Below are 12667 nucleotides of genomic sequence, written 5' to 3'. Positions count from 1 at the left end.
TCCTAGCTTCAACCCCCACAGCACACACACACACCAACTGATTAATGGACTGCTGAATGTATATTTTTTTTTTATCTTGCTTTGTTTGCTCTTTTCCATATTATGTCTATTTCTGATAAGCTACCCAGGAAGAGGCTGAAAATAGTCCATATTAATACATGTAGCCTTAGAAATAAGGTTCATGAAATCAATAATTAGCTTACATCAGATAACATTCATATAGTAGCCCTTTCTGAGACTATACAGCAGTAGCAATACAAGGATACAACATCTATAGGATAGACTGGAGTGCTTATGGGTGTTGCTATATTTATATATATATATTGTGGTAAACCATGGGGTGTTGGGTTGAGCGTGCAGAGATTAACACAGAGACAGGGCGGTTTTAGTCTGCAAACACAACTTTACTAGGCCATAAAATAAACACAACAAAGAAAATCACTGAGGTTTGGCTCGGACCTTCTTCTCTCCTCTCGCTTGGTGTCTCTCTCCCCGTTTCCTCCCGCGGTGTGCCACCATGCTCCTTTTATGTGGCCTCCACGGCTGGTTGGCACTTTCCTCTAATCACCTCCACTTAGAGCTGTCTGTGTCGGGGTGCCCAGCTCCCATATTCCCAGCAGAGGGAGCCAACGTCGCCTCACGTACCTCCCCTCTATTACCATCCCCCGGGGTAGACCTCCTGGGATACCACTACATACATATCACACATATATATATATATATATATATATATATATATATATATATATATATATATATATCCCTGTAATGCTTAGAGAAGGTCTCATGTCAAGTGTTATTGAAGTTCTGTGGTTGCAGGTTCACATGCCTCATCTAAAGCCTTTTCTATTGGGGTGTTGCGATAGTCCACCAAGTGCTGACAGTCAGTATCAAAATAATATGTGTCAAATTCTTGATAGTGTATGTGATGTAAACAGAGAGGTCTACTTTCTCTGGGGACCTGAATATTGACAGGTTTTTATGATCTGTCCGCTCAACAGGAAGCTTCTCACTGTAACCAGTGCCTGTAATCTGGTTCAGGTTATTAATCAACCTACCAGGGTGTTTAGAAACACTACAGGAACAAGATCATCCACATGTATTGATCACATTTTACTAATACTGTAGAACTTTGTTCTAAATCTGTATCTGTAACCATTGGATGCAGTGATCACAATATAGTGGCTATATCCAGGAAAGCCAATGTTCCAAAAGGTTTAAAATAGTGTATAAAGATCATACAACATATTTTGCTGTGACTCTTATGTGGATGATGTTACAAATATTTGTTGGTCTGATGTGATTAATGAGGAGCATCCAGACGCTGCACTTGATGAATTTATTAAATTGCTTCTTCTAATTATTGCTAAACATCTACGTTAAGAAACTGACCGTTAGAACTGTTAAGGCTCCATGGATTGATGAGGAACTGACCGTTAGAGCTGTTAAGGCTCCATGGATTGATGAGGAACTGACCGTTAGAGCTGCTAAGGCTCCATGGATTGATGAGGAACTGACCGTTAGAGCTGTTAAGGCTCCATGGATTGATGAGGAACTGACCGTTAGAACTGTTAAGGCTCCACGGATTGATGAGGAACTGACCGTTAGAGCTGTTAAGGCTCCATGGATTGATGAGGAACTGACCGTTAGAACTGTTAAGGCTCCATGGATTGATGAGGAACTGACTGTTAGAACTGTTAAGGCTCCACGGATTGATGAGGAACTGACCGTTAGAACAGTTAAGGCTCCATGGATTGATGAGGAACTGACCGTTAGAGCTGTTAAGGCTCCATGGATTGATGAGGAATGGAAAAAAGAGATGAGGCAAAAGGAGTGGCTAATAATTCTGGCTGCACATCTGACTGGCTGACTTACTGTAAATTGAGAAATTATGTGATTAAACTTAACAAAAAGAAGACAAAACTATATTATGAAGCCTAGATCAATGACAAAAATAATTATAAAAAAATACACACTTTGGGGTACATTAAATACAATTCTAGGCAGAAAGACAAATTCAACATCCTTCATCGAATCAGATGGTTTATTCATCACAAAACCATTTGATTTTGCCAATTATTTTAATTATTACTTAATTGGCAAGGTGGGCAAATTTACAGCTGAAAACAGTTGTGCTAATTAAAGAAGCAATAAAACTGGCAATAAAGCAATAAAAACTTCTTTAACCTGTCTGGGCTAGGGGGCAGTATTTTCACGGCCGGATGAAAAACGTACCCAATTTAAACAGGTTACTACTCTGGCCCAGAAACTAGAATTTGCATATTATTAGTAGATTTGGATAGCAAACACTCTGAAGTTTCTAAAACTGTTTGAATGCTGTCTGTGAGTATAACAGAACTCATATGGCAGGCAAAAACCTGAGAAAAAGTCAACCAGGAAGTGGAGGATCTGAGAATTGTAGTTCTTCTTTCTAGTTCCTTTCGAAACTACAGTATCTGTGGGGTTACGTTGCACTTCCTAAGGCTTCCATTGGCTGTCAAAAGCCTTCAGAAAGTTGTTTCAGCATTCTCCTGTCACTGGGCAGATAATAGGAGCTCCGTTACCGAGTGGACTGCCTGGCAACAAAGGGATTGGATATGCTCGATCCCGCGAGCGTGCTGTTCCTTCTTTTTCTCCTTGAATGAATACGCTATTGTCCGGTTGGAATATTATCGCAATTTTACGTTAAAAATACCATAAAGATTGATTTTAACCTCTTACATATAGACGTTCCGCTAGCGGAACACCTGCTCCAATATCCAATGATGGGCGTGGCGCGAAATACAAATTCCTCTAAAATCCGAAAACTTCAATTTTTCAAACATATGACTATTTTACAGCATTTTAAAGACAAGACTCTCGTTAATCTAACCACACTGTCCGATTTCAAAAAGGCTTTACAGCGAAAGCAAAACATTAGATTATGTCAGCAGAGTACCCAGCCAGAAATAATCAGACACCCATTTTTCAAGCTAGCATATAATGTCACAAAAAACAAAACCACAGCTAAATGCAGCACTAACCTTTGCTGATCTTCATCAGATGACAACCCTAGGACATTATGTTATACAATGCATGCATCTTTTGTTCAATCAAGTTCATATTTATATCAAAAACCAGCTTTTTTACATTAGCATGTGACGTTCAGAACTAGCATACCCCCCGCAAACATCCGGTGAATTTACTAAATTACTCACGATAAACGTTCACAAAAAACACAACAATTATTTTAAGAATTATAGATACAGAACTCCTCTATGCACTCGATATGTCCGATTTTAAAATAGCTTTTCGGTGAAAGCACATTTTGCAATATTCTCAGTAGATAGCCCAGCCATCACGGCTAGCCATTTAGACACCGACCAAGTTTAGCCCTGATCAAACTCCGATTTACTATTACAAAAGTTTGATTACCTTTGTTGTCTTCGTCAGAATGCACTCCCAGGACTGCTACTTCAATAAGAAATGTTGGTTTGGTCCAAAATAATCCATCGTTATATCCAAATAGCGGCGTTTTGTTCGTGCGTTCCAGACACTATCCGAATGGTAAATCAGGGTCGCGAGCATGGCGCAATTCATGACAAAAGATTTCTAAATATTCCATTACCGTACTTCGAAGCATGTCAACCGCTGTTTAAAATAAATTTTTATGCCATTTTTCTCGTAAAAAAGCGATAATATTCCGACCGGGAATCTCCATTTAGCTAAACAGAGGAAAGAAAACAAAGCTTTCGGTCGACGCGGGCACGAGCCTGAGTCTCACAGTACTATAACCAGCCACTACCCAAACGCGCTACTTTGTTTCAGCCAGAGCCTGCAAAGCCACGATTCAGCATTTTGCCGCCTTCTGAGAGTCCATGTGAGCCGTAGAAAGTGTCACGTAAGAGCAGAGATCCCCTGTAATTGATAGAGATAATCAACAAGGCCAAGAAATGGTCAGACAGGGTACTTCCTGTACAGAATCTTCTCAGGTTTTGGCCTGCCAAATGAGTTCTGTTATACTCAGACACCATTCAAACAGTTTTAGAAACTTTGGAGTGTTTTCTATCCAAAGCTAATAATTATATGCATATTCTAGTTTCTGGGCAGGAGTACTAATCAGATTAAATCGGGTACGTTTTTTATCCGTCCGTGAAAATACTGCCCCCTAGCCATAACAGGTTAAACGGCGTTTGACATGCTTCTAAGTACGGTAATGGAACATTTTGACTTTTCGTCTCTGGTTCCCGCGCTCGCGCGTTATGCCTTTGGATAGTGCTCTGAACGCACGAACAAAACAGAGGTATTTGGACATAAATATGGATTATTTCGAACTAAAACAACATTTCTTGTGGAAGTAGCAGTCCTGGGAGTGCATTCTGACTAGGATCAGCAAAGGTAAGAGAATATTTCTAATACTAATTCTGAGTTTAGGTGGCTCCGAACCTGGCGGGTGTCTGTATAGCTTGCTGTGATGGCTGAGCTATGTACTCAGAATATTGAAAAATGTGCTTTCTCCGTAAAGCTATTTTAAAATCTGACACAGCGGTTGCATCCAGGAGTAGTCTATCTATAATTCTTGAAATAATTGTTATATATTTTGGGTTAGGGTTAGGGTTAGGGTTATGATGAGTATTTTTGTAAATTGATGTGCACATTCACTGGAAGTTTTGGTGGGAATACATTTTCTGAACACCATGCGCCAATGTAAAATGCTGTTTTTGGATATAAATATGAACTTTATCGAACAAAACATACATGTATTGTGTAACATAATGTCCTGGGAGTGTCATCTGATGAAGACCGTCAAAGGTTAGTGCTTCATTTAGCTGTGTTTTGGGTTTTATTGACACGTTGTCACGGCTCCTCCTCTGCAGTGCAGGGGCGGTTCCTCCTGCAGGCAGAGGAGGGTCGTTAGTGATTGGAGCTGGTGTGATTGGAGCCACCTGGGCTCAGGGTATTTAACAAACTGCTTCATTAACCTCTCTCTCGCTTGGCTTGCTCTCTCTCTCCCTGCTCCTCCAGGTATGATCCTGTTTTGTTTGTTCCTTTGTTTGTTCCTTTGTTGGTTTATTTAGTTTCCACTCAGTCATGTTTACACACATATTCACGCACCCTACATTCACCCTACATTATGACATTTCCACACCTCATTCCTTTTTCTTTGTTTAGAATTAATAGTTTCGTTTTATAATAAATAACTTTTTGAATTGGCCTATACCGGTTGTTGATGTCCTCTCATTTTTGCCACAGGCTATGAGCCAGCCTGTGACAACGTCCTTGCTTTGAAAATGGCTGTGTGATTATTTTTGTCTATGTACTCTCCTAACATAATCTAATGTTTTGTTTTCGCTGTAAAGCCTTTTTGAAATCGGACAATGTGGTTACATCAAGGTGAAGTGTATGTTTGAGAAAGTTGAATTATGACATTTTGTTGTTTTTGAATTTGCCGCCCTGATATTTCACTGGCTGTGTCCCGCAGGTGGTCACGCTAGTGTCCCACGTAGCCCATAGAAGTTAAACTAGTTGAGTATCTGGAGCATCAGCATTTGTGGGTTTGATTACAGGCTCAAAATGGCCAGAAACAAAGCACTTTCTTCTGAAACTCATCAATCTATTCTTGTTCTGAGAAATGAAGGCTATTCCATGCAAGAAATTGCCAAGAAACTGAAGATCTCGTACAATGCTGTGTACTACTCCCTTCACAGAACAGCGCAAACTGGCTCTAACCAGAATAGAAAGAGAAGTGGGAGGCCCCGGTGCACAACTGAGCAAGAGGGCAGTCTAGTTTGAGAAACAGACACCTCACAAGTCCTCAACTGGCAGCTTCATGAAATAGAACCCGCAAAACACCCGTCTCAACGTCAACAGTGAAGAGGCGACTCCGGGATGCTGGCATTCTAGGCAGAGTTCCTCTGTCCAGTGTCTGTGTTATTTTGCCCATCTTAATATTTTATTTTATTGGCCAGTCTGAGATATGGCTTTTCTTTGCAGAGCCAGTTTGCGTTGTTCTGTGCTGTCTAGAAGGCCAGCATTCTGGAGTCGCCTCTTCACTGTTGACATTGAGACTGGTATTTTTTCTTTATTATTGTCCAGTGAAGTGCTGCAAAGAAAGACCTAGTAGACCTAATGGCGCCGAAGGCTGCCGTTTTACGATCCTGTAACCAATTGTGCTATTGTGTATGTTTTTTCGTGTTATTTGTAACTTATTTTGTACATAATATTTCTGCCACCATGTCTTATGACCGAAAAGAGCTTCTAAATATCAGGGCAGCGATTACTCACCCCGTACCGGAGGAATACTTTTTCTTTAACGAGTCGTAGAAGGAAGGGAAGGATTTACTTCAGACACTCGACAAGGCCTTCATCCCCATCATTCGCAGCAGAAAGAGACGGGGACGAAGGTCCTGGTGCCTTGTAAGGATCCGACGCTGATAATTTACCTTTACCATCGGTCGTATTAGCCAACGTACAATCAGTCGATAATAAAATAGACAAACTACGATCACGTATATCCTACCAACAGGACATTAAAAACTGTAATATCTGTTTCACCGAGTCGTGGCTGAACGATGACATGAATAACATACAGCTGGCGGGTGTTAAGCTTTTTCGGCAGAATAGAGCAGTGGCCTCTGGTAAGACAAGTCTATGTATATTTGTAAACAACAGCTGGAGCACGAAATCTTAGGAAGTCTCAAGGTTTTGCTCGCCTGAGGTTGAGTATCTCATGATAATCTGTAGACCACACTATTTACCAAGAGTTTTCATCTGTATTTTTCGTAGCTGTCTATATACCACCACAAACAGATGCTAGCACTAAGACTGCACTCAATGAGCTGTATACGGCCATAAGCAAACAGGAAAACGCTCACCCAGAGGCGGTGCTCCAAGTGGCACCCCAATGGTGGAACAAGCTCCCTCACGACGCCAGGACAGCGGAGTCAATCACCACCTTCCGGAGACACCTGAAACCCCACCTCTTTAAGGAATACCTGGGATAGGATAAAGTAATCCTTCTACCCCACCCCCCAAAAAAGAGACATGTACTATTGTAAAGTGGTTGTTCCACTGGATATCATAAGGTGAATGCACCAATTTGTAAGTCGCTCTGGATAAGAGCATCTGCTAAATGACGTAAATGTAAATGTAGTGGCCGGGGACTTTAATGTAGGGAAACTCATCCGTTTTACCTCATTTCTACCAGCATGTTAAATGTGCAACCAGAGAGAAAAAAACTCTAGACCACTTTTATTCCACATACAGAGATGCGTACAAATCTGACCATAATTTTTTTCTTCTGATTCCTGCTTACGAACAAAAACTAAAGCCGGAAGCACCAGTGACTCGGTCGACCAGAAAGTGGTCAGATGAAGCAGATACTAATCTACAGAACTGTTTTGCTAGCACAGACTAGAATATGTTCCAGGATTCTTCCGATGGCATTGAGGAGTACAACACATTAGTCACTGGCTTCATCAATAAGTGCATCGATGACATCGTCCCCACAGTGACCACATGTACATACCAGAAGCCATGGATTACAGGCAACATCTGCACTGAGCTAAAGGGTAGAGCTGCTGCTTTCAACCCGGAAGCTTACAAGAAATCTCGCTATGCCCTTCAACGAACCATCAAAAATACAAAGCATCAATACAGGACTAAGATTGAAATGTACTACACCGGTTCCTATGCTCGTCTTATGTGGCAGGGCTTGCAAACTATTACAGACTACAAAGGGAAGCACAGCCGTGAGCTGCCCAGTGACACGAGCCTACCAGACGAGCTGAATTACTTCTATGCTCGCATCGAGGCAAGTAGCACTGAAGCATGCATGAGAGCATCAGCTGTTCCGGACGACTGTGTGATCACGCTCTCCATAGCCAGTGGGAGTAAGACCTTTAAATAGGTCAACATTCACAAGGCTGCAGGGCCAGTTGGAGTACCAGGACGTGTACTCCGAGCATGCGCTGACCAACTGGCAAGTGTCTTCACTGATATTTTCAACCTCTCCCTGTCTGAGTCTGTAATACCAAGATGGTTCAAGCAGGCCACTATAGTCCCTGTGCCCAAAAACACCAAGGTAATCTGCCTAAATGACTACCGACTCGTAGCTCTCACGTCTGTAGCCATGAAGTGCTTTGAAAGGCTGGTCATGGTTCACATCAATACCATTATCCCAGAAACGCTAGACCCACTTCTATTTGTATACCGCCCTAATAGATCCACAAATGATGCAATCTCTATTGCACTCAATACAGCCCTTTCCCACCAGGACAAAAGGAACACCTATGTGAGAATGCTATTCATTGACTACAGCTCAGCGTTCAACACCATGCAATCCAGTTTCCGAGCTGGTAACCGATCGCTGCCCGCCCGTCCAGCATCACTACTCTGGACGGTTCTGACTTAGAATATGTGGACAACTACAAATACCTAGGTGTCTGGTTAGACTGTAAACTCTCCTTCCAGACTCACACTAAGCATCTCCAATCCAAAATCAAATCTAGAGTCGGCTTCCTATTTCGCAAAACAAAGCATCCTTCACTCATGCTGCCAAACATACCCTCGTAAAACTGACTATCCTACCAATCCTTGACTTCGGCGATGTCATTTTATAAAATATCCTCCAACACTCTACTCAGCAAACTGGATGCAGTCTATCACAGTGCCATCCGTTTTGTCATGAAAGCCCCATATACTACCCACCACTGCGACATGAATGCTCTCATTGGCTGGCCCTCGCTTCATATTCGTCGCCAGACCCACTGGCTCCAGGTCATCTATAAGTCTTTGCTTGGTAAAACTCCGCCTTATCTCAGCTCACTGGTCACCATAACAACACCCACCCGTTGCACACGCTCCAGCAGGTATATCTCACTGGTCATCCCCAAAGCCAATACCTCTTTGGCTGCCTTTCCTTCCAGTTCTCTGCTGCCAATGACTGGAACAAATTGAAAAAAAAATTGCTGAAGTTGGAGACTTATCTCCCTCGCTAACTTTAAGCATCAGGTATCTGAGCAGCTTACCGATCGCTGCACCTGTTCGCTGCACCTGTACACAGCCCATCTGTAAATAGCCCATCCAACTACCTACTTCATCCCCATATTGTTTTTATTTACTTTTTTGCTCTTTTGCACACCAGTATTTCTTCTTGCACATCATCATCTGCACATCTATCACTCCAGTGTTCATTTGCTCAATTGTAATTACTTCGCTACTTTGGCCTGTTTATTGCCTTACCTCCTTACTCCATTTGCACACACTGTACAGTATATAGACTTTTTCTATTTTGTTAATGATTGTACGTTTGTTTATCACATGTGTAACTCTGTGTTGTTTGTGTCGCACTGCTTTGCTTTATCTTGGCCAGGTCGCAGTTGTAAATGAGAACTTGTTCTCAACTGGCCTATCTGGTTAAATAAAGGACTTGTTCTCAACTGGCCTACCTGGTTAAATAAAGGACTTGTTCTCAACTAGCCCACCTGGTTAAATAAAGGACTTGTTCTCAACTGGCCTACCTGGTTAAATAAAGGGGAAATAAAATGAAAAAGAAAAAGGTCCTTTGCTGTTGTTCTGGGATTGATTTTCACTTTTCACACCAAAGTACGTTCATCTCTAGGAGACAGAACGCGTCTCCTTCCTGAGCGGTATGACGGCTGCGTGGACCCATGGTGTTTATACTTGCGTACTATTGTTTGTACAGATGAACGTGGTACCTTCAGGCATTTGGAAATTGCTCCAAGGATGAACCAGACTTGTGGAGGTCTACAATTGTTTTTCTGAGGTCTTGGCTGATTTCTTTTGATTTTCCCATGATGTCAAGCAAAGAGGCACTGATTTTGAAGGTAGGCCTTGAAATACATCCACAGGTACACCTCCAATTTACTCAAATAATGTCAATTAACCTATCAGAAGCTTCTAAAGCCATGACATCATTTTCTGGAATTTTCCAAGCTGTTTAAAGGCACAGTCAACTTAGTGTATGTAAACTTCTGACCAACTGGAATTGTGATACGGTGAATTATAAGTGAAATAATCTCTCTGTAAACAATTGTTGGAAAAATGACTTGTGTCATGCACGAAGTAGATGTCCTAACCGACTTGCCAAAACTATAGTTTGTTAACAAGAAATTTGTGGAGTGGTTGAAAAACAAGTTTTAATGACTCCAACCTAAGTGCATGTAAACTTCCGACTTCAACTGTAGCCTCGCTATTGTTATTTTACTGCTGCTGTTTAATTATTTGTAACTTTTATTTTCAATGTTTACTTAACCAACAAAGTTTTTAGAAGTTTTGAGAAAGTGTTAAGGGCTTTTAAGTAAGCATTTCACTGTAAGGTCTTCACCTGTTGTATTCGGCGCATGTGACAAATAAAATTTGATTTGATTTAGTTAAACTGCAGCTGGCCCAAAACAGAGCAGCACGTCTTACTCTTCGTTGTTATCAGAGGGCTAATATAAATACTATGCATGCCAGTCTCTCTTGGCAAAGAGTTGAGGGAAGACTGACTGCGTCACTTCTTTTTATAAGAAACATCCATGTGTTGAAAATCCCAAATTGTTTGCATAGTCAACTTACACACAGCTCTGACACACATACACACTTAACCCACCAGACATGCCACCAGGGGTCTTTTCACAGTCCCCAAATCCAGAACATATTCCAAAAAGCGTACAGTATTATATAGAGCCATTATTGCATGAAACTCTCTTCCATCTCATATTGCTCAAATGAACAGAACCTGGTTTTAAAAAACAGATTAAGCAACACCACACGGCAAAATGCATCTCCCCTATTTGACCCAGATACTGTAGTTTGTGTGTATTGATATGTAGGCTATGTGTGCCGTTTTTACATTGATGTAGTTCTGTCCTTGAGCTGTTCTTGTCTATTAGTGTTCCATATTATCTCATGTTCCATGTTAGGGATGACCAGATCAGGACTTGATAATATGTGCAGGAGTAATGCTGGAAAAGGTACTTTCTTACGATGCAACTGCAATGATGAGATAGATGTTCTTCATTGTTTTTATGTTTTATTATGTCTCTGTGTTGGATCTTGCCTAGCCAATTTGTCTCAAGAGGACCACAATGGAAATAAGTCCCAGACTTGGTGTGTTATCCTCAATGATTGTACTCATGTGCATGCATGTCTTTTTCAAGTTCTATGTGTGCTTGTTTTTAAAATGGTTGAATTAATAAACCAAACCAGATATTGATGAAAAAACAGGCCCTGACCTAAGCCGATGTATAATGTCGGGTTCTGGTCGGGTAGCAGAGCTCTAACATACACACCTCTGACTGTGATCCTTGCTACATCATGGCTGTTATGTTTGATGATAAATTATATTTTGTTTTCTCCAACTTTGTCTCTATCTCTCTCTCTCTCCTCTCAATCGCTCTCTCCTCTCAATTGCTCTCTCTCTCTCCTCTCTATCCTATCAATCTCTCTCTCTCTCTCTCTCTCCTCTCAATCGCTCTCTCCTCTCAATTGCTCTCTCTCTCTCCTCTCTATCCTATCAATCTCTCTCTCTCTCTCTCCTCTCAATCTCTCTCTGTGTCTCTCTCAGTGCCAGCGTCCGGATGGCCTCCAAGACATTTGAACCCAGTAGCTTGGTGAGTTAAAGTTTCGGTTAAAGGTCAAGGGTTTATGATATAAAAAATAAGATTTTTCTATCGCTTTGGTGTATGTGGTGATTTTGTTTTAACTATTCGTACAAAACGCCTACCTGGTAACACCTGAAACGTTTCATATTGTGCATTAATTTTGTTTGAATTAAAAAAAATATATATTTAACCTTTTAAGTAGGCCGTTTTGTTTTGGCCTTAAACATATATGACTCCCAATCAGCAACAACGATGTACAGCTGTTCCTGATTGGGAGCCATACCCGGCTGAAACAAAGCAATCCCAAACATAGAACCACAGACATAGAATGCCCACCCAAATCACACCCTGACCAAACCTAAATAGAGACATAAAACGGCTCTCTCAGGCTTTTACTTACAACATAATGCTAAATGCACTAAAGAGTAAGAATGGGTAAATATTGAAGCATGCTCATCCCCAGAATCTTTTCACGTGTTTGTTTTCAAAGGATGGAGCTAAGAACATTAACTTCATGAAATGGATTCTACAATAACCAATATCACTCCTTAAAAACACATCCCTATAGAACAATCCATTGGTCTACATGGAAAATTAAAGGCATAGAAACGGGAAAGGACTTGATAACAGGAAATACAATTATTTCAATGACAGAATTAAAAATACATTTTGGACTGGCCAATGTAGACATTTTCAAATATATGCAACTTATATATTTTATATCATACATTTTCATCCAGAAAGCTTTTGGACGTCAGAGCGATGTTGAAAGAATCCTATTTGACGAAGAAAAATACACTCATATGATTGGTAAGACATACAAAACCTTGCAGAAAGCCTATCCAACCAACAATCTCTTAGAAAAAAATATGAAGTACTGGAAGCAAGACTTAAAAATAACTGATATAGGCACAAGATGGAGTTTTGGAAAATAACTAATGAAATTACAGTTAACAAAACTGTAAGCTTAATCCAGTATAAACTAATTATACAAGAGACAAAATTCGACAGCACAACAGAAGAGTCATGTCTTAAGTGTAAAAAAGGCCTCAATAGTTCATGCCTTCTGGGAGTGCTAT

At 40.9% G+C, this 12667-nt stretch overlaps 1 protein-coding gene across 1 annotated transcript in view; it reads left to right on the top strand.

The window, feature by feature from the left end:
* The window catches only part of lad1 (ladinin), a 100748-nt gene that overhangs the window by 54837 nt on the left and 33244 nt on the right, over positions 1–12667 (top strand). The window contains exon 8 of the mRNA XM_082962321.1: positions 11552–11597. Coding sequence (XP_082818447.1) covers positions 11552–11597 — 46 coding nt within the window. The remainder of the gene's footprint in view (positions 1–11551; positions 11598–12667) is intronic.

The sequence above is a fragment of the Salmo salar genome, chromosome 15 (assembly GCF_965601325.2).
Source record: "Salmo salar chromosome 15, fSalSal1, whole genome shotgun sequence".
In the NCBI taxonomy this organism is placed as follows: Eukaryota; Metazoa; Chordata; class Actinopteri; order Salmoniformes; family Salmonidae; genus Salmo; species Salmo salar.
The sequence above is the reverse complement of the archived record's forward strand: the minus strand, read 5'-3'. Positions and strand labels throughout refer to the sequence as shown.